The 21670-nt window shown below is 36.1% G+C and overlaps 1 protein-coding gene across 2 annotated transcripts in view; it reads left to right on the top strand.

Moving 5' to 3' along the window:
* The window catches only part of LOC145684748 (uncharacterized), a 1464901-nt gene that overhangs the window by 894232 nt on the left and 548999 nt on the right, over window positions 1-21670 (top strand). For both annotated transcript variants that reach the window (XM_081757122.1, XM_081757121.1), the window contains one exon: window positions 4237-4404. In XM_081757122.1, the coding sequence (XP_081613248.1) occupies window positions 4237-4404 (168 nt within the window). The remainder of the gene's footprint in view (window positions 1-4236; window positions 4405-21670) is intronic.

Genomic DNA, 21670 nt, shown 5'->3' with positions numbered 1-21670 from the left:
AAGAGGAATTCGGATCACTGTCAGGGACTGAGTTTGCTAGAATGAATCGTTCGCAATAATCTAGAAAAAATATTTAGTGAATCTACAAAGCTTCTGAAATTAATATTAACTGTACCTATGGCGTCAGCAAGAAACGAAAAGTTTTTTTTTTTTTTTTTTTTTTCACACGAGAAAGAATTGACACTTTCAAGAAATTGAATGTCCCAGAAAAGGTTATCACCATTGGTTATGCTTTCCATCGAAAGAGACCTGACAAAAACAATACCAGAATTCATCCAACATGTATTAGACAGATTTGCTCCAATCAAAGAGAGGAGAATGAACTTACTATTCAATTAACGTGATTAATCGGATAAAATGTTCTGTATTTTTTATTTTTTAAAAACAGAATTTTATTTAATTTAACATGTCACATAGCATTTGCATCTAAAGTTATGCTGATTAGTCAATGAGTCAACTTTATATCTTCTGTCTCTTATCGCTCGTACTGCAACACCCGAAACCACAATCTACCGGCCGCCACTGCCCTTTACATATATCTCTCTCTTTTAATTTTTAACTTTTATAATTCACTCTACTTTATATGCAAAAAATGGAACGGATGTATCACATGTTATACCACAGAGCACCAGTTTTCAGATATTTTTCCTTTTACTCTACTGAATTCAATGATTTGTTTTGAATAAATTGCTCCTTAGTTTTGGCTCCAAGAGAGGTAACTAGACAAATCTATAATTTGAGGATACTCCAATTGGCAGTGAAACAATTAGCAAATTCATAAAGCAGGAAGTTTATGATTGTAGTATGCTTGTTGTCACGATATTTTCCGGGTTACCATTACTTATTTAATCATTGAAGATAAATAAATATAAAAAGGTATCAGGTTTATCACGCTTGCCTCAAAATTACAGTAATTTTCTGTATTGTTGGTATCTTGTTTGCCTACAACACAATTATACAGGGTATTCAGAAAATAACTATGCAGTTCATAACTTGTATTTTATTTTCCATAAACCACTTTAAACAACAGAAATTAACTCGAAGCTAAACTTTAATGTCATGGTAGTTATAAAAGATGATGGAACTGATCCCCTTGCACTTGAAGACACAGTTGCACACGTTTCTGCATGTTCTTTAAGACATTGTGCAGAACGTCGGGAGTGATGTTCTGAATGCGACGTGTGAGTGCAGCTTGGAGTTCTTGTATGGTGTGCGGATTGCCTTCATAGGTCTTTCTTTTTAACGTACCCCATAGAAAGTAATCCGGTGGAAACAAGTGGGGTGTACGCGGAGGCCAGAGTAATCGAGAGATGATGCGGTCACCGAAGGTGTCCTGTAAAAACCTCATCGCTTTGTGGGTGGTATGTGCAGTCGCCCCATCCTGTTGGAACCAGGTATTCTCAATTTCGTCCTCATTCTGTTCACCTAGGAAGGGTTTCAGAATGCAGGTACAGTACCGTTCTGCATTTATGGTGTCCTGAAAGAAGATGGGCCCAATAATGCATTTACGAATCACGGCGCAACAAACTCCAACCTTTTGATCAAGCAGTGGGGGACACATGAAATTCATGCGGATTCTCCGTACTCCACACGACTATTCTGGCTATTAAAGTAACGGGAGAGGTGAAACCATGCCTCATCCGTGAAAATGTTTTGTCATGAATCTCCTCACCATTGTCCTGGAGGAAATACAGGAACCAGTTGCAAAAGTTCACGGCGTTCGGAGTCTCTCAGTTCATGCACGACCGAAATTTTGTATGGATAAATGGACAATGAATTCCGGAGAATCTTGTGAGCGGAAAGCACGGACACATGGACCTGCTGAGCTAGTCGAATAACTGATTTCTTTGTACTATGCAGCATCACGTCTTGCATCTTCGCCACCTTCTTTGCGGATGTGGCTGTGGATGGCCTACCTGATTTTGAAGCATTATGAACGCTTTCGGTCTTTCGAAACTTGATGATGAGGTTCTGTACTGCATTGCGGTTAGGCATCTTCACTCCTGAGAACTTTGCTGCAAATGCAGCTTCTACTGTTGAAGTAAACTTGTCTACATTGCGGAATACATTCTCCACAAGAAACACTCTTTGTTCAATCGTCAGTAAGATGACCTGAATCACAATGATGTCACACAAGACGTTGATCTTCAATCAAACCGGACCTGTGAACAAATATAAATACCTGGTCAAATATGGTTCAAATATTGTTGAAATATGTTAAACAATGGAAAATGTATTACTAATTGACAATCATGTAAGTCATCCCTTAGAAGACCACAACATGGCACTGCATAGTTACTTTCTGAACACCCGGTAATATGTATACTGCAATATTATTGTTCAATTTCCACACCTGACTTTGGTAAACATGCAAGTACGAAGAGCCAAATCTAAAGGGAATTTGTAAGGTTGTAGGATATTTTTTCGGACTTTGTTTCTGGAAGGAATCCCACTTTTGTGACCAGAATTGTACAAATGTACACACGCACATACGCATACACATACAACCATACTCATATATACAAAGACACACACATGCGTGTATGCTTCTACGACATATCAGTTACTAAATCGCTCTGATGGTTTCCTGGCCACATCACTAATTACTCCAACAACTTTCAACGATTTACTACATATATCACGTCACACGAATCTCAAATGCATATAATTTCTATATTATTCGTTTAAAAAGAATTAATACTTTGGGATCGCATCCCATTAACATTCCTAATGTAATTTATTCCTACCACATAGACGTGTTAAAAAATAACGAAAACTGTTCGGAAAGAAAATCTGGATTTTATCCATATTTTCGAAATCCATATTTTATCCGAACTCAGAATATTGGATTTTTTCACAATCCGGAAAGTAAAAGTCTGTTTTTTTGGGGGTGTCCCCAATACATTCTTAATATACATACAGTTAATATTGATAGACATACATTGTATACAGTATATGAATAAATCAGGCGTTCATACAACAAGAGAATGAAATCGAATTAGCAAAGTTTTGAGAAAAAAAGACATAACTTTTATATCGTACTTTAAAACACGTGGAAATGTGGCACTGTTTTTTACATTATAACAGTTATTTACAATATCTAGATATGAATATGTAAGCTTTGAACAGAAGCTTCAGATAGAAAACTTAAAAATGAAATAAAGGGTCACCGAAAACATGCTGGAATTTTGATTATTTACTATGAAGAAACCGTTGAAGGTACTTCAATAGTTTTAGCCTTAAAATGTGCAGAAGATATCAAAGTTTTTTATTTTTATTTTATTTTATTTTATTATTTTTTTTTTTTACATATCATTCTAAATTTCAATGTGTGCTCCGTTTGTTGCTCTGCATACGTCTAATCTGTAGTCAATTTCGGTCCACTGACAGGAGTAACAAACAAGATGGTGGCAGAAACGCGTTGCTGAAGATATAGCAAGTCGCGAATTGTTTTATTCATACATAATAATTTTGATATACACCTCAGAAAAAGAAATCCAAAGGAATAAGGTCTGGACTTGTGGGAGACCATGCAATGGAAGCTTCTCTGTCAACCCAACCGCGGGAGATGGCTGGCGCGCCACATGACATTAACGATAGCGCAGCTAGTCTTGCGCATACACAGGTCACGCTTACGTATTCTGGCGGGTATCAAAAGAAACTTACGCTAACTAATTACCACGCAGTGAAAGAATCACTCAGTTAACATAAAAGGTTTCAATGTTATATGTTTAAAAAAAAATCCCGGCATGGTTTCTAGATGACCCGGTATGTCCAAAATTAACAAAGATGGACTTGATATTGTTGTGCACTGAAAACAGCATATATTAAATTATTAAAGTTGTTTACTGTTGCAGCTGCATATAGTTATTTGACATTATAATTTCCTCCTGCCAGCTTTCAAATGAATCATAAAATATGAAGAAAATTTCAGTATTTTACAGAAGCCTTCGCTGAAAATAATATTGAATACTCATGTATTGAAAATTATTGAAATATATAACAATAGAGATCTCGTATCTAATCAGTTGATTTCTGAAGTACAGTATATTTTGTCAAGTAATGGTGTGAATAAACGTACTTTATGACAAAGTATGGTTAATATGTGTATTTGTTTTCTACTTTTATTTTAACAAACTCTTGTCTTATAAGAATAAATATGATTGTTTCTATAGGAGGAATAAATTATGTTTTGAGAATAAATAAGTTTGAAATGGGAATTTTCTCTACTTTTAGAGTGCATCCATGGATATCTTACACGTTCGTACAGCCCGTATCAGTAATTATGAAAGGATGATATGGATCAATCCTGGAAAAGAATTTCGAAACGATGTCCTTCGAAGACTGTTTGTGTCACGTTGCTTAACCACTCATGAAGGAACCGGAGACATTGATGTGCCTTGGGTAAGTTTTAGTATTGTTAAAAGAAAATTCCTAAGTAGATACTGTACTTGAATACTCCATATCTTAGAGATTCTAATTAGTCTTGGGGCCAGACCATGTCTGTTGGAAAAGTTGCGTATACGCCATTTCTCTTTTGGAATAGTTTGTATGGTAGTAGTGGACTATTTATGTGTTGGTCACGTGATCGGGATAGTGCGCAATTTCTCCCAATATGGCCAAAGTGCAAAGTTTGTGTAAAAAGCACATATCTCCTAAACTAATAATCCAATTTTCATGATTTAAAAACTAAATGACGCAGAAGGTAACAGACTATAATAAATTATCTAAAGTGTTTCACTAATCATTGAAATAAACACCTATTAAAATAATTGTCTATTAAAATTAGCATTTTTTATGATGGGTATAACTCATATTTTTAAACATGACAAGTAAACAACAGAAATGATCGAAAAACACATTTTTAACTTAAAAGGGTATTAAAATATCTTTCATTCGATACATAAATCATTAAGATTGGTTAAGAAACAAAGAAGATACAACGAATTACTTGGGAACATACATAGGATCTGTTGGAGAAAGTTGCGTATACGGCATTTTTCTTTTCGGATAATTTATGTGGTGTTGATGGACTAATTATGGGTTGACCACATGGTCGGGATAGTACACGTTTGTATTAAAGAATAAATAGGCTCCTTAGGTTTTTGCTCCCACAGAGGAGGGGTTGATGACGTCATTACGTATATTGGAATACACACTTACGGAGCACCATTCTCGTTACTGCTGCATGGGATTATTTCCAGTTTGATCAAAAGATTTGATGTGAACAGATTTTTTCAAGATGTTGGTAAATATTTCAAACTAAAAGTTACAATCTTAGGATTTAGAAGAATTTGATAAGTTCAATCTTTTAATAAGTTTTCTTTGATAAGTTCAAGCTTTTAATGACAATCTTTTCTCTCAATACTTATATTTTTAACTCAGAAATAATACGTAGTGTACATAGTACAAATGGTGATATCATAGTAATATAGTCAACAAAAACAACAAAAAATAAACATTATTTTGGATGTTACAGAAGAATGACACAATACAATGTTATTATATGAACTTTGTTATTTGGACTACATCTTGCATGCTAGTTGTATGGATTATTATAACCATTTAGATCGCATTCACAGAATTTCGAGCACGAAATCACTGCTAAACGACACTTGCAGACAGTGCTTTTGGCACATTTCTTGCATGTGCACGGTACAGGTAAATCTGGTGGAAGTCTTTCTTCTACTACAGATGGTAACCAATCACCGTCTTCTTCTACGAAACCATAGTCCGCTGGATTAAGTGGTGTGTAATTCTGAAGTATATTGTACCAAGGATTACTTTGAAGATACGCTCTTTTTATGGGTAAGTTTTTTAGGATGATGATGGTGGGAACTTTGTGAAATCAATACATTTCATTCTGTGATATTCCGTAACTCTGAGTTCATCCAATGTTGTATAGTTTGCTTTTATGGTACTTGCAAGATATGACTCGGCTTGTTGAACCATTACATTGTTTAACTCATTCTTCCCAAAATGTTCCAAAAGTTGGGGTGACTCCTTCGCACGTTTAACAGCAGCGTGTTTTGTCGAAAATTTGCTTGTGGTATCGCATCCAGACAACGCATGGATAGCTGGCAAAACGTTGGTAAAAGGTTCTGGAATGTAGTCAATAAGTGTGTGAACTGGTAAATATCTGGTTGTTGACCCTGTGCTACACAGAACCCACATTTCAAGAAGACATCTCTTCTTAAATTCCAAGGCAAAAAAGTATGCTGCACATACAAATGAATCAGCATCGGATGAAGCAAGTACAACGCGTGTCATTTCTGATGTCCTGATGGCGTGATTCACATGTAAAACAAGTCTTTCATCTGCTTCTTCAAGATGTGATGTTAAATCCTCTATTTCAGTAGACTCGCCATTCGAAATGCGTACACTCTTTTCCTCGTTGATTCCAAGACCGCCTATGTAGATGGAAATATTGTGCCGGGAACCATGTTCCATAATGTATTGAGCAAAGAACTGTTGAAAATTGTACTTGTTGTGTTTAGACGCCCAAAACGAATTCATGATAGAGGTGTTTCCATGTTAGATATAGTAATTTCAATAGGATCAAAAGCCATTCTTCTTCTTCTCTCTGACGACTTAATGCTTCCTTCCAAATAAACATCCATAACAATATCTACCCTCACAGATCCTTTTGATAAATGAAGTATTCTTTGAAACACGCTCTTTACTAGATCTCCAAAGGTCTGCAATTACTTTCCACAGGCGGCTACTACATGAAGCATGAAGTCAATTATGGTGGCGGTTGGAAGAGTGGACTCGGGAAGTTGCTTCAGTACCGTTCCATCAGGTAAATCTTTCTCAAGCTCACAAACCATTTCTGACTTTTGAGATTTACGGAGGAATCCATTTCTCATCAAGTAAAAAGATCTAGATGTGAGTTCCTAACATAACAGACGATCGATTGAATAGCCTCTTTCATGTACTATATCTACAAGCTGCAAGGCGTCCTGCAGGCTGCAGGCTGTATTGTTTCCTTCTGAACATCAACTGACTTCTTTGGATCTGAATGAAACACATTGTTCCTCATTCGGTGTAAGGGTGAAAGCAGCTTCTTTGTTTTCCAACAAAAACATATTTCCTAAATTCCTAGCTTAAATTTCTTTTCTTCTTCAGTGAAACGACGACCTGTGATGATGTTCTGAATTCCATCATCGGATAAGGCAAATGGGTTGCCCCTTTCAGCGATGAAATTCACAGGACTTGTCACTATTTATTCATCATGAGCTGTTTGTGTTTTTGAAAACTCATGGTGCGTCACGCATTCATCATAGAATTGCATCCGACATAAAGTAAGAAAAAGATGTTTCATTGCAGTCTTTTCATGTTGAACGAGATTTCTTAGCGCTACAAATTCTTTTCTGTGGATTATTGCAATGATTCCACTGGGGCCTTTTGCAGGTTTGTTTTACACCTATTCTAATGCCTGATACATAGCGACAATACTGAAATGTCTTAGTTTGCTGAACAACGAAATGCCCTCCTAAAAAGTCTTCATACAAATTTGGATGCTCTTCAGCTAGTTCAAGACAGTCTTCAAAGTGAGTACTTTCCCACCTAATGTAATTTATCTTTCTAAAGCAAAAAAATAATGGCAGCGCTCTGCGGAAAGCGGACACATGCAGTTCCCAATTACCTTCCCTGTCGCTACGAATCAAGTCTCGTAAAATAGGAAACAAGTTTTGAACGAATTCCTTCCAATACTTGAACATTTCTGATCTCCCACATCCTTCGTTGACAAATAAACTAAAGTCTGTATTAAGTTGTTGAATGAGAAGGTGAAGTTGCCCAACTTCAAACTGAATTCAATCAACCTTTCCTTCTTTCAATACTTTCTGCAATACGTGAAAACGATCAATCAAGTCTGCGTATTTCCTGGAGTCACAGGTTTTGAAAAGTGTCCGCCACTGTAAACGTTCCATGGCTTCTGAACTAGAAAGTATGGATGCACTCCCCGAGCATAATGAGGACCATTAGGAGCACTTTTTGCAACATTTGGACCAAATATATCAACCTCAATGAGAGTCTCCTTGATCCCACTTTCACGCAAATAGTTTTCAAAACATGACATAATGACTTTGGAAATATGAAAAGATCCTAGACCAAGAAGTAGGTTTGAAAACCGTTCTGGAGACCACAATTGAATTTCCTTTGCCAATCGATATACTCCTTCATCACTCCAAAGTGAGCCTGAAGTTTGACCAACTTGAGAAAGAACATCCTGGAAATTAACCATGGTAGTATACATAGCTGAAACATCTGTCGATGGATAATATAATACAGGAACCGAAGCTGCCTCAGTCATAGGAAGCACTTTAACGCTGAGCAGCGAATTGAAAGCACCCCAAGAAGGAATACACACTTCCTCTGAAATCTGACATACAGGACTACTAGTTGACAGTAGTAAACGACTCAGAGACCATATACGATCGGTGGTTAGTGATATCTTCCTTACTTCATGGTTGGTCATTGGTTCGGCAGGAGAAAAGTCTGCGGAAACATTTCCACGTACTTTTGGCCTTTCGAAATTAATTATCTTTTGACATTCCAAAACTTCACTAAATTTCTTTTCCCTCTTTCTGAATTTGAACTCGCAACAACAACTACTACGAACACTGCGTTTTTCAGAAGTTATTCACCATCTTGAAATAAAACCAATATTGTATCATGTGTCCCTCCCATTCCAGACGCAGTACGCTCCTCGTGATCAAAGTTGTCCATGGATGCTCTGATTGGTTTATTGGTCGAAATAATTGGTGGAAGAGGTCTCTATGGACTTCACTAAGTGCAACTATTCTAGATGCTAGTAAATGATCCATCCATTGCAAAGTTTCATAACTTATACATAACCCAAGATGGTTGAAAGCTGTGACGAGCGTTTTCGATTTACATGTTTCGTGGATAGCCTGAGCAGTGCTTACGTGGAAAGGCATTCGTTTACCACCACCATGAAATATATAGTACATTATCTGAAAAAGAACGTCCGCCTTTCTTTGAATGTCAGGAGAATGTTTGTAGGAAGTAAAAATAGAACTAATAAAGTTCTCACACACTACACGACGATTTTCTTCGAAGTCTTTTAGAGCAATTGTAAGATCCTCTTGATCTCAAAAGGAATTTTCAAGTTGAAAATCATAATCTTTGAACACTCTTTTCAACTTTTCTACTGTAAAACTATGTACAGAAGTTTCTACATTCCTCACTTTATCAATAACATGTGGAATACGTACTTGTGATGAGTAAACTAACTGCGATTTGTTTTCTCTTTAGGATAGGCAAACATTATTTCTTCACCAAAATGATTTATCAATAGCTTCTTAAGCATCTTGTTTGTCACATATTCGGTAGATTTGCATTCTTCATTCATGAAGGAGCACAGCTGAGAAAGTTCATATCCTTTGGCGGGAAACGAAATCATCTTAAGAAGTTTCTTAAATGCTTCTGAAACAACAGGACTCACATCTTTTTCCTGGTTGTTGGTAGCCCTAGTGTATTTTAACAAATACGTGCTCATGCATTGGCGATGGTACACGATATCACTGGCAAAGACACTATCTTCGTCTGTTAAAGTCCTTGCCCTTGAGAACACATCTTAAAAGTATCGAGATGCTGCGAGAAATTGAGCAGCTCTGTCTCTTTCACATATCCTGTACAACTTTTTTTTTGTCAGTTTTGTTTGATATCTGATCACACACAACGCCACGTTCCCTTATGGAAGTATTCTTCCGATTGCGCAAAACTCGATCTTTATCGTAGTTACCACTGTCACCAACAACACAAGCATTTCCAACATATCCTATTCGTTCGCTTTTAACACGTAGGGTCTATAACAGTCAATGTGATAGTAAATTTCACTGAACTCCACTTTATCTAACAGGCCATCCTGGAGGTTTCGCGAAGAATATGAAATGTTTTCTCTACCACTGTCGGTTCCATAAACTTTTTTCCCTCGAGTCTGGATCTTGCACAAAATACATACTGGATTCGCATTGTTTTCTGTTTTCGATATATTTTTGATCAGAGATCGCACTACAATTGTTCATTCCATTTCAGATGATGTAGAAAAAAATTATCAGAAACGGTACAAAACAGAAGAAGGTATTATAAGCAACCAATTCACTGTAATTCAATAATACATATGCAAGCAAGTGACGTAACTCTAAATAAAATCTATATATACTACTGTCCGCAAAGGGTTAAAATTTGAAACAAAACTACAACAGAACACATAGGATCTCGATCACGTGACCAACCCATAATTAGTCCATCAACACCACATAAATTATCCGAAAAGAGAAATGCCGTATACGCAACTTTCTCCAACAGATCCTATGTATGCTCCCAAGTAATTCGTTGTATCTTCTTTGTTTCTTAACCGATCTTAATGATTTATGTGTCAAATGAAAGATATTTTAATACCCTTTTAAGTTAAAAATGTGTTTTTCGATCATTCCAGTTGTTTACTTGTCATGTTTTAAAATATGAGTTATACCCATCATAAAAAATGCTACTTTTAATAGACAATTATTTTAATAGGTGTTTATTTCAATGATTAGTGAAACACTTTAGATAATTTATTATAGTCTGTTACCTTCTACGTTATTTAGTTTTCAAATCATGAAGATTGGACTATTAGTTTAGGAGATATGTGCTTTTTTTCACAAAGATTGCACTTTGGCTGGTCGGCCATATTGGCGGCCATATTGGGAGAAATTGCGCACTATCCCGATCACGTGACAAACCCATAAATAGTCCACTACTACCATACAAACTATTCCAAAAGAGAAATGGCGTATACGTAACTTTTCCAACAGGTTCTATGTATGGCCCCAAGACTAAATGACAATCAAATTCACGTTCTATAACTGAAATTATATGAAGACACACGAAACAACGCGTCTGCCCCATTTCTTCAATGACAGTGCTCAATAACGATTTTTTCGCATAGACAAATATTATAGTAGTAGATCTGATATATTTTATAGCTCTGTACACGAAAATCGCAGTAAACGTTGTCTCCTAAATCAGATTTTCGAGTAAAACTTATATTTCAATAGGATGTCCAAATACGGAATTAAGAAAAAAATTGAATGTGATTGTCTTCTTTTTCCGCTGGTCGCTTGTTGCAACCGCTTGGAACGTCTCTCTAAAACTTAAAGCAGAAATCTGCAAATGTAGCAAATTCGGCTCTCCTTTGTATTGCTTTTCAATAACTGAAATATTCTGATAAAATTTTTCCTGTATTTCTCACTGAACGTGTCACAGTTTTGAAGAGAAACGTCTATGTGGAAATGTAAGAATTGTATCTTGAGTACAATGTTACAGTCACGTTTCTCATAACCAAGAATCAATTCTTCCACAAAACCTATGCAATTGCCAGTTCCTTTGTTTCCGATTCACAGCGTTGTAGCATTGCGAAAATAATGCCAAGCGTGTTGTTCTAACCCGGGGTGTACTTCAACCTGAACCCACAAAGTGGGAGTGATATTTCCTGAAAGCTTGGGTCAAAGTAAGATCCAAACCGGTTACCAAAATTTTGGAGGTCTCCTGCATTCAGCTTGGGGTAGCACTTTACTCCTTGTTATTAAACTTTTTAAGCGTGTCCATAAAGTCCGTTGCAACCCCGAAAAACCTGAAACGTTGAGACAGATATGAGAACAAAAAAACATGTCTTTCATCATTTCAAAAATACGTATCAAAGTAAAATAAATTGTCCCAGGGTCTCCCGCAGGGTCCTAGACGGCGTCCAACTCAAAATTTTTAAATGCAAAGGGAGGCAACTTGCATATCGTATGAAAGTTGGAGTTAAATGAAATAAGGTAAATCAAGTCTCGACTCTCTACGATAAGCCTGTGCAAAATAGTTGTAGGTCAAAATATCAACACAATCTTCATTGCCAAGTTTTTGGCCACTCGCATGAATCTGAAACGGTGGGATAGGTGTAAACACAGAAACACGGAAATGTCATTATTTCAAAAGTATAATGATTCAAAGTAACAATATGTTCCACGGTCCCTCGCAGGGTCTCAGACGGTGTCCAACTCAAAATGTTGAAATGGGAAAGGGGTTCAAGTTGAGCTTTCACAAGATATATTCTTACTTGTTCCCCTCGGTATTTGAAACTTTTGAGTTGGACCCCGTCTGGGATCCTGCGGTGACCCGGGACATTTCTTTTTTTACTTTGATATATTCTAGTTTCTTGTTTTTGTTTTGTTTTTACACCTGTCTCACCGTTTCAGATCAATAGGAGTGGTCATAGACTCTTCAATGACGCTTGTGTGGACATTTCTACTCACTGCCATTTTGCACAGGCTTATCGTCAAGCGTCGAGACTTGTTTCATCTTCTTTCACTTAACATCGGCTTTCATACCATACTCAACTTGGGGTAAATCCATATCAAGTGGTCCAATGCATGTTGCTCGACAATTTTTAAAAATTCTGATTTTTCGTGTGCTGTTACCTTAACATGTCGTTAGTTCAAAATTAGCATGATTTTAATTTTATTGGCTTTTGGTTTCGAGTGGCAGCCGTATTTGTTTTCGAAGATGTGCCATTTTGTGGTGTTCTAAGGGGTTACAGAATCTGAAATATCTTAGCCCCTAATTACCCTATCGATGTGAAACCAAAACCAAAATGTTCAGTAAGTTATACACTTTAAGAGTGTATATTAGTTATTGTCATTCATAAATTATAAATGGGTAAAATTAAAATTTGAAAAAGTAGGTGATTGACGTTAAGAATCCCAACTTTGGCAACTATTTTTTTAAGAAGGAAAGAGGTTAGAAAGTTGAGCTTTACTGAATAAAGAGGTCTGATATGGTTCTTATCAGTCACCAAGTTTCAACCCTTAGACATGTCCCCCTTTTTTTCTAGAAATTATCAAAAATTCAGAAAAGTGGAAAAAGTTCATATTTCACAGGTATATATCTCTGGTGGGGGACCTGATAAAAATATACAATTCCTCCCCATAACAGGTCTATATGATATTATTCTATACCGAAAATTAGAAGTTTCAGATTAGACTATAAGTACCTTTATTATGAACACAAAGTTATACCTATAAATAAGCATAGGCAGAAGTACGGATAAACGATAGTTTACTGTATATCCATCATAAATCGGTTGACAATGGATGAATAGTGCATAGAGTGGTTAAGCACAACATACAAGAACAAGTGTTATCCTGTTAATAAGCAAACAGAACAAATGTACTGAAAACACAATTCAGCAGAGTGTTTGTTCCAACATGCATAATCGCGTTCAGACATCATCAGATAGGAATTCACTACTGGTGCTTCACTCAGATGCTTACAGCGCAAGAAGACGGTTGTGTTTCTGCAGATCTGTGTATCAATAGTGCATCAAATTAGTGAAGAAAATGGAATGTGATGTAGGCAAATATATTGGTGAAGAATGTTATAAATATGTGTATGGGCCGGTAGTAAGATGCATTACGTCCCTAAGTAACTTCAGTGAAGAGAAGAGGAATCTTCTGCTAATGCGAACAAGCAGTGGCATTGTAAACATATGCAACTACCATGAAATGAAGTTTTCTCGAAAGTACAATCATCTTTTTGGTAATTCGTGTTGCGACCCTCTAAAAATCCATAAAAAAGAACTATAACAAAAGGACTTTCAGAAATTTCGAGTGCACATTTACTAAAGGACAAGAATTATGCAGTAGATCTGATTCCTGGAAAATCATTATGTGCTACATGCTGCACAAAAATCTTTGTTGTACAAGAAAAAAGCAAAATCGAAAACAATAATGTTGAATCAGGACTTCAGTTTCTCTAGTGGTGGGCACAAAAGCCGGTTTTTCGGTTTATAGAAGATCCGAAACCGTTTTTTTGAAAATTTCAAAAAAACGTTCTTTTTTAAACCGGTTCGGTTTTCACCGAAACCGGTTATCAGCTTAATCTAAAACCGGTTCGGTTTTTACCCAGATCCGGTTTCGGTTTTCTTCAAAACTGGTACCTGTTTTTCTTTTCAAAATTTGTTCTATTTCTGACCAGAATAGTGTTTCGTTGTTCTCCGGAAACCGAATCTGTTTCCACAGAAATAGTTTTATGCGCTTTTCAAAAGTTTTCACCGAAACCAGATTCGGTGGAAACCCGAACCGGTTTTGAAGAAAACCGAAACCGGTTCCGGTGAAAAACCCGAACCGGTTTTGGAGGAAACCGAAACTGGTTTCGGTGAAAACCGACCGGTTTTTGGAGAAAACCGAAATGTCGGTTTTTCGGGATTTGGTTTTTCTAGAAACCGGTTTCCGGTTTTTATAAAAACCAGTTTTGCCCATCACTAATTTCTACTAACTTTCAGGAAGTAAATGTGAGAAAAGCGTACTTGCATTGCCTCCAAACAGGTGACACAGTTGCATGTATTCATGAAAAAAGTGGTACATTGGAATTATTAAAGATGTGAGTATCAAACATGATGACGTGAAAGTGCATTTTTACGAACCCCCAGGACCATGAACTACATTCAAAATTTCAAGAGACGACAAGACATGGGTACCTTTCAAGAACATTTTACGAAAGCTTACACCCAATGAGCTTAGAACAGCAACCGGTCGGTGTCATACTATCACTCCGCAAGATGTGTGATCAAATATCCAAACTTTTTGTGGAACAAACTGTTTAAGTGGTACGTAAGAGCCAGTATTGTTCTTGTATGTTGTGCTTAACCACTCTATGCATTATTCATCCATTGCTAACCGATTTATGATGAATATACAGTAAACTATCGTTTATCCGTACTTCTGCCTATGCTTATTTATAGGTATAACTTTGTGTTCATAATAAAGGTACTTATAGTCTAATCTGAAACTTCTAATTTTCGGTATAGAATAATATCATATAGACCTGTTATGGGGAGGAATTGTATATTTTTATCAGGTCCCCCTGTGAAATATGAACTTTTTCCACTTTTCTGAATTTTTGATAATTTCTAGAAAAAAGGGGGACACGTCTAAGGGTTGGAACTTGGTGAGTGATAAGAACCATATTAGACCTCTTTATTCAGTAAAGCTCAACTTTCTAACCTCTTTCCTTCTTTAAAAAAATAGGTGCCAAAGTTGGGATTCTTAACGTCAATCACCTACTTTTTCAAATTTTAATTTTACCCATTCATATTTTATGAATGACAATAACTAATATACACGCTTAAAGTGTATAACTTACTGAACATTTTGGTTTTGGTTTCACATCAATAGGGTAATTAGGGGCTAAGATATTTCAGATTCTGTAACCCCTTAGAACACCACAAAATGGCACATCTTCGAAAACAAATATGGCTGCCACTCAAAACCAAAAGCCAATAAAATTAAAATCATGCTAATTTTGAACTAACGACATGTTAAGGTAACAGCACACGAAAAATCAGAATTTTTAAAAATTATCGAGCAACGATTTATTCCTTTTCTGGACCACTTCAAATGGATTTACCCCTTGAACTCCTTTCCCATTTCAGCATTTTGAGTTGGATCCCATCTGTGACCGTGGATCATATTTTTACTTTGAATCATTATACCTTTGAAATAATGGCATTTCCGTGTTTTGTTTTTACACCTATCCCACCGTTCCAGATTCATAGGAGTGGCCATAGACTTTGCATAGAAGATTGTGTTAATATTATGACCCACAACTATTTTGCACAGGCTTATCGTAGAGAGTCGAGACTTGATTTATCTTCTTTCATTTAACTCCAACTTTCATACGATATACAAGTTGACCCCCTTTCCATTTAAAAATTTTGAGTTGGACCCCGTCTGGTACCCTGCGGGTGATCCTGGGACAATTTATTTTACTTTGATACGTTGTACGTTTGAAATGATGAAAGATATGTTTTTCTGTAATGGCATCTGTCTCACCGTTTCAGATTTTTCGGGGTTGCAATGGACTTTATAGACACGTTTAAAGATTTTAATAACAATGAGTAAAATGCTACCTCCAAACGGAATGCATGAGACCTTCCCAATTTTGGTATCCGGTTTTGATCTTATCTTTACCCAAGCTTTCAGGAAATATGTATGTATATCAACCCCACTTTGTGGGTTCAGATTCAAGTACATTCCTAGTAAGAACTAAGAATGGGTTCAAATTCCTGATGTCTCAAAATCTTACGTGCCTATGAACATTTATCTTCTTAGTACTTACAGTGAGAAACTCCACTACAAATATTGAAATGCAAATTTATTCTTGGTTACAGTGATCATGAATATCTCCAAGAGCCCCATCTTTATGTACAAATGGTGGGAGTACAGTTTTGCTAGGATTTACTAGAGGTTCGTGTGGAATATTTTAGGTACACCTTATTCCAGAAAGGTTGAACACATTATGGTTGTTCTTAGGCAAAAATTTTCTAAGTCAAACTTCGGCTAAGTTCTATCTTAAGAAAACAGTAAACCATAGATGTTACAAATGTTGGAAAAGTTTATATTTCTCATAGATGTAGCATGTTTTAAATTTCAACGTGAAAAAAACACATTGAATTATAGGATGGGAAAAATTTTTGTGTCGAACTAGTATAAATAAAATTTTATTTTCAAATAACCAAAGAGTTATCATTTTCTAGTCCTTTCCGAAGATTTATCTGTTCCGAACATCCAGCATTGGTTTCGTTTCTTCCGCATATAACGTAATTTCCATAGATAGAATGAACTCGCTAAGAACTCAAACGGATCATAGTGTCAGTCGGATGATGTTGGTTAGGTTATAGACCACCACTGGGTCGAGGATTCAAATCCGTAGTGACTCGGTAATTCGACTGAGACTCGGTAACCCAGATTATAGAAGATAAATCTCTGCAGTCATTATTTTATGCGAAAAATCATACTACCTGAAAGTTAATCGAACCTAGATTTTACATTTGGAAGTCTGGTACGTTACAACTACACCACCGATTGCTTCAGCCAAACTTTGTTTAACAAATGTTGTAGTGTTTCTTTCTGAGCACCATAACACGAAAAGTGTATACTGCAGATCAATGATGTCTTTGGAATGTCCTGATAATTCCCTTGTCCTTTCCCAACCAGCATTCATAAATCATCACTATCATGATACAGGTGTTTGTTTCCACATTCTTATATATTGGTTGTCCAGTATGATAATTCGATTCTTCACAATCACTTTGTGAAAAGTTTAATCTGGGCGTGAACAGGATTTGAAACTAAGTTCAATAGATGTATTGTTTTTATGACCATTACGTTATTCCTACACTATCATGCCATCTGAAATTACAAGCCAAATATTACTTGCTTTGGCCCTGATCTTTGGAACGAAGTACAGTACGAAAAAAAATTGACTTATTCGACGGACTAGAGAGAAATTAGTGCCCACTAATAAAGGAATAACATACAATCCAGGAACAAAATACAGAAATAAAACATATTTTGCAGTAATTTCGTCGTGCAAGTTCAAAGGTACGTGAATAATAATAATAATAATAATAATAATAATAACATCAATTATCCGCTTCGTTGCGTTAAATTGAGAAAAAATAGTAATATGTTTCGTTACTCAGTCACTGTTTAGGATTACTAAAGCGCTTTTTGATATCGGTCATTTTCGATGTGTTTTATATTTCCCCTCCCTACCCTTTGTTCTGGGGCACGGCATCAGCACTGTCATTGTTGATCTCAGCGAGCCGGAAAACTATGAATTCGACACTGATATTGGTTATTTCGATCATTTTTATATGTATATCCTTCCTCCAAGTTGAGGAGCTGAATTTGGATTTAAACAGCATCAGATGTGTCACTGTTAATCTCAGCGACTCCGAAAATTATAGATTCGCCACTTGTACCGGTAATTTTTCGTTCTTTTTTAAATGTCGCACTCCCTCCCCATCTCTTAAGTTACGCCGTCAAAGTGATATGACAGAAACCACCTCAGGTTCGAACTTCATCTAGGTTGAAAATTTGATCGAGATTGATTTGGCGGTTCAAGAGTCCAGTAAGTTTCATTTAGTTTTTTATATCTCCCTCTCCCATTCCACTTCCGAAGTTCCCCCGTGAAAGTGAAATGATAAAAATCATCTCAGGCCCGAACCTCACCTATGTTAAAAATTTGATGGTGATCGATCCTTTGTTTCACGAGTTATCGAGTTTTCTTTATTCTTTTTAACTCCTCCCTCCCTTAAACCCAAAGTTATATTGTCAAACTAAATGAATAAACACTATCTTATTTCCGAATGTTGAAAATTTAATCGAGATCGGTCAGGTGGTTCAAGAGTGAAGAAGTCACAAAGACAGTCACTTTTACTTTCATTTATTTTTTATATATCCCTCTCTCCGGCACCTACGTTGCACCGGTAAACTGAAATGATAAAATTCGTCCCACATCCGAACCTTATATATGTTGAAAGTTTGATAGAGATAGGTCTGGTGGTTCAAGAGTTATTACGTTTTATTCATTTTTATATATCAATCCCCCTTCCCTCCTCGTAACCCTAAGTTTTACAGTTAAAATGAAATGATAAAGAAAAAGCTTCCCAGGCCTGAACCTTATCAATGTTGAAAATTTGATCCAGATCGGTCGGGTGGTTCAAGAGATTAGGAGTCACAAACATAGTTACTTTCAATATTATAGTATATGATATTATTATTATTATTATTATTATTATTATTATTTGCGCACTTTTGAACTTGCATGGAGAAATTACTGCAAAATATTTTTATTTCTTTATTTTTTCCTTTATCAGTCGACACTAATTTCTCTTTACGCCGTCGAATAAATCAATGTCGTTTTGCGCTTTGGTGCAAATAACGTTACAGGAAGAAGCCGGTTCGTTCCAAAGATCAGGGGTAAAGTAAGTAATATTTGGCCTGTAATTTCAGATGACGTGCTAGTGTAGGGGTAATGTAATGGTCTTTAAAATAATACATCTATTGAACTTAGTTTCAAATCCTGTTCACGCCAAAGTTAATTTTTTTACAAAGTTATTGAGAATAATCGACTAATCATACTGGACAACCAATACATAAGAATGTGGAAACAGACACCGTTTTCATGATAGAGACGATTTATGAATGCTGGTTGGGAAAGGGCAAGGAAATTATCAGGACATTCCAAAGACATCATTGATCTGCAGTATACACTTTTCGTGTTATCGTTCTCAGAAAGAAACACTACAACATTTGTTAAACAAAGTTTGGCTAAAGCAATCGGTGGTGTAGTGGCAACGTGCCAGACTCCCAAATGGAAAATCTAGGTTGGATTCTTCATCAGTCAGTATTATTTTTTTCTCATAAAATAATGGCTGCAGAGATTTATCTTCTGATGGAGAACTTACAAGGCATCACTGGCGATAATTCAAATAAACAGTGTGTGCGTTCTATATCATACACTGTAATGATAATTATGTTTCATATTTACATTCGTCCCCCTTTCTTGACGTTTCCCTATCCTGTGTTTGCATCTTTCACTTCTCCCCCTCTCTCCCTCTCTTCCTCTCTCTCACACACGCACTTCGTGTTTCAAAGTTAAAATGGAGCAAGATCCTGATATACCTGGTCTGCAGAATCTAATTAACTGTTAACTTCGGCGTCGTGTTTTTCATGCTCTGGGGATAACATCTCCAGTCCTGTTCATCTCTGACAGAAATACTGTTTAAACGCAAGAGAATAAGTAAAATCTCTTTTTTATCCTCTGGGTTACTGAGTCTCAGTCGAATTACCGGGTCACTACGGATTTGAATCCTCGACCCAGTGGTGGTCTATAACCTAACCAACATCTTCCGGCTGACACGATGATCCGTTTGAGCTCTTAGCGAGTTCATTCTATCTATGGAAATTACGTTATATGCGGAAGAAACGAAACCAATGCTGGATGTTCGGAACAGATAAATCTTCGGAAAGGACTAGAAAATGATAACTCTTTGGTTATTTGAAAATAAAATTTTATTTATACTAGTTCGACACAAAAATTTTTCCCATCCTATAATTCAATGTGTTTTTTTCACGTTGAAATTTAAAACATGCTACATCTATGAGGAATATAAACTTTTCCTTTCCAACATTTGTAACTTTTCGTTACGATACAGTTTGAACTTTTAATATAGGGTATTTCTGATTGAAATTTAGCAGTAAAATAGAACTCTCCAATATTCTCTTTCTTTCTTTCTCTTTTCTTTTTTTCGTTTCTTTCTTTCTTTCTTTCTTTTTGCTTTTTTGTTCAGTTTGTGTTATCAGTCTGAAATGGAGGATATGACCAACGCTTTCTACTGGGTATATTAGAATGTATTTTGGAACAGTAAGTCCAATGAACACTACCGAATTTGCAATCGAACCACGCGGAAGGAAAGGATGTGTGTTAAACTTTTGACATTATTCTGGATTTGTCTCGGAGATCTAAGTTCTACTTGAAATTGAGTATGCTATCCATTATGAAAGTGACATAATGAATGTTTAAAGCATCCTCTATATATTCGAATAGTTCTGAAAAAATATGTAAAAACAATCGTTATTTCTATATTACTGTTGGATTTCTGGAAACGGAACTTTATAATGTTAGGTTCTTTTGTTACTACGTTTGAATTCCAGAGTTTTATCTGCTTTCCGTTTTCGTTTTCTTCTTCTCTCCTCTCTTGTCTCTCTCCCTGCTTTATTTATGAGTGTCTGTGTAATAGACATTCATTAGTTTCAATTTTTCATTGTGTGTGTGTCAGTTTCTCCCTACATCAACCTATGAATCTTGTTTCGTCTCGGTTTTGTTATTTCATTTTTCGAACCTAATACAAGTGTAGTTTGAATGAGAATTGCGCTCATATTTTTAGCTAATTTTAGTATGGGAGAGAAGAAAGGAGAAGAGAGAGATTATGATTATGGGATAAGAAGGTGTATATTGGGTGGCCTAACTGCAGGGCGTTAACTGTCGGAATTTTTTTAATGCGGAGTGTACAACATTTTGAATTTGTGTATTTATGTTAGTAGAAACTCGTATTGTCATTTATGATTTTATACTTATAAGATAATTTCCAATGAAAGGAAATATAGCGAACATAGTTCTTTCATCCGTAGTAAAATAGTAAAGACAAAGGAGATAAAAATAACAGCATTTGCAACTAATATGAATGGCATTGTCTTGGAAATTCAGTTATATTTCGTCACAAGGAGCTCAGCTAGAATGGTCATGATAGCTCAGTCTTAAACCGCGGTACTTCAAATCGAAAAGTAGTGAATGAATGGAGGTTACTTCTCGATATTCTGATTATAACATCTGATTTATCTGCGCCCAGGGTAGTGACGTAAAAATATTGATATCGATCGATACTAGCACAGAATCATAAGTTTCCAACGTCGCTAAGTTAATTGCTAGCACTTTTAATGCTATTTAAGTTCAAATTCAGCTACGTTGATTGCAAGATCCCTTAGCACTGAAAGGGAATGGGAAAAGTAGATATAATAATTATTTAAAAAAAAAGGCCGATATTAGGGTCGAATACGTAATTTTGAGGATCATTAAGACAAAGAGTAGTACTCGTGAAGCCATTTAAATTCAGCCTCTATTAGCACATTGAAGCGGTGTGTGAAATAGTGACATGTAAAAATAGTTTCAAAATGACCGACGATTAGTGTCGAATCCATAGCGCTTGGGATCCTTAAGTTCATTGTCGGCAGTTCCAATGATCTTTTTAAAGTACAGCTTTCAGTAGGCA

Source organism: Thermobia domestica, chromosome 5, assembly GCF_964235325.1.
Source record: "Thermobia domestica chromosome 5, izTheDome1.hap1.1, whole genome shotgun sequence".
NCBI classification, from domain to species: domain Eukaryota; kingdom Metazoa; phylum Arthropoda; class Insecta; order Zygentoma; family Lepismatidae; genus Thermobia; species Thermobia domestica.
This window is presented reverse-complemented; position numbering and strand designations above follow the sequence as displayed.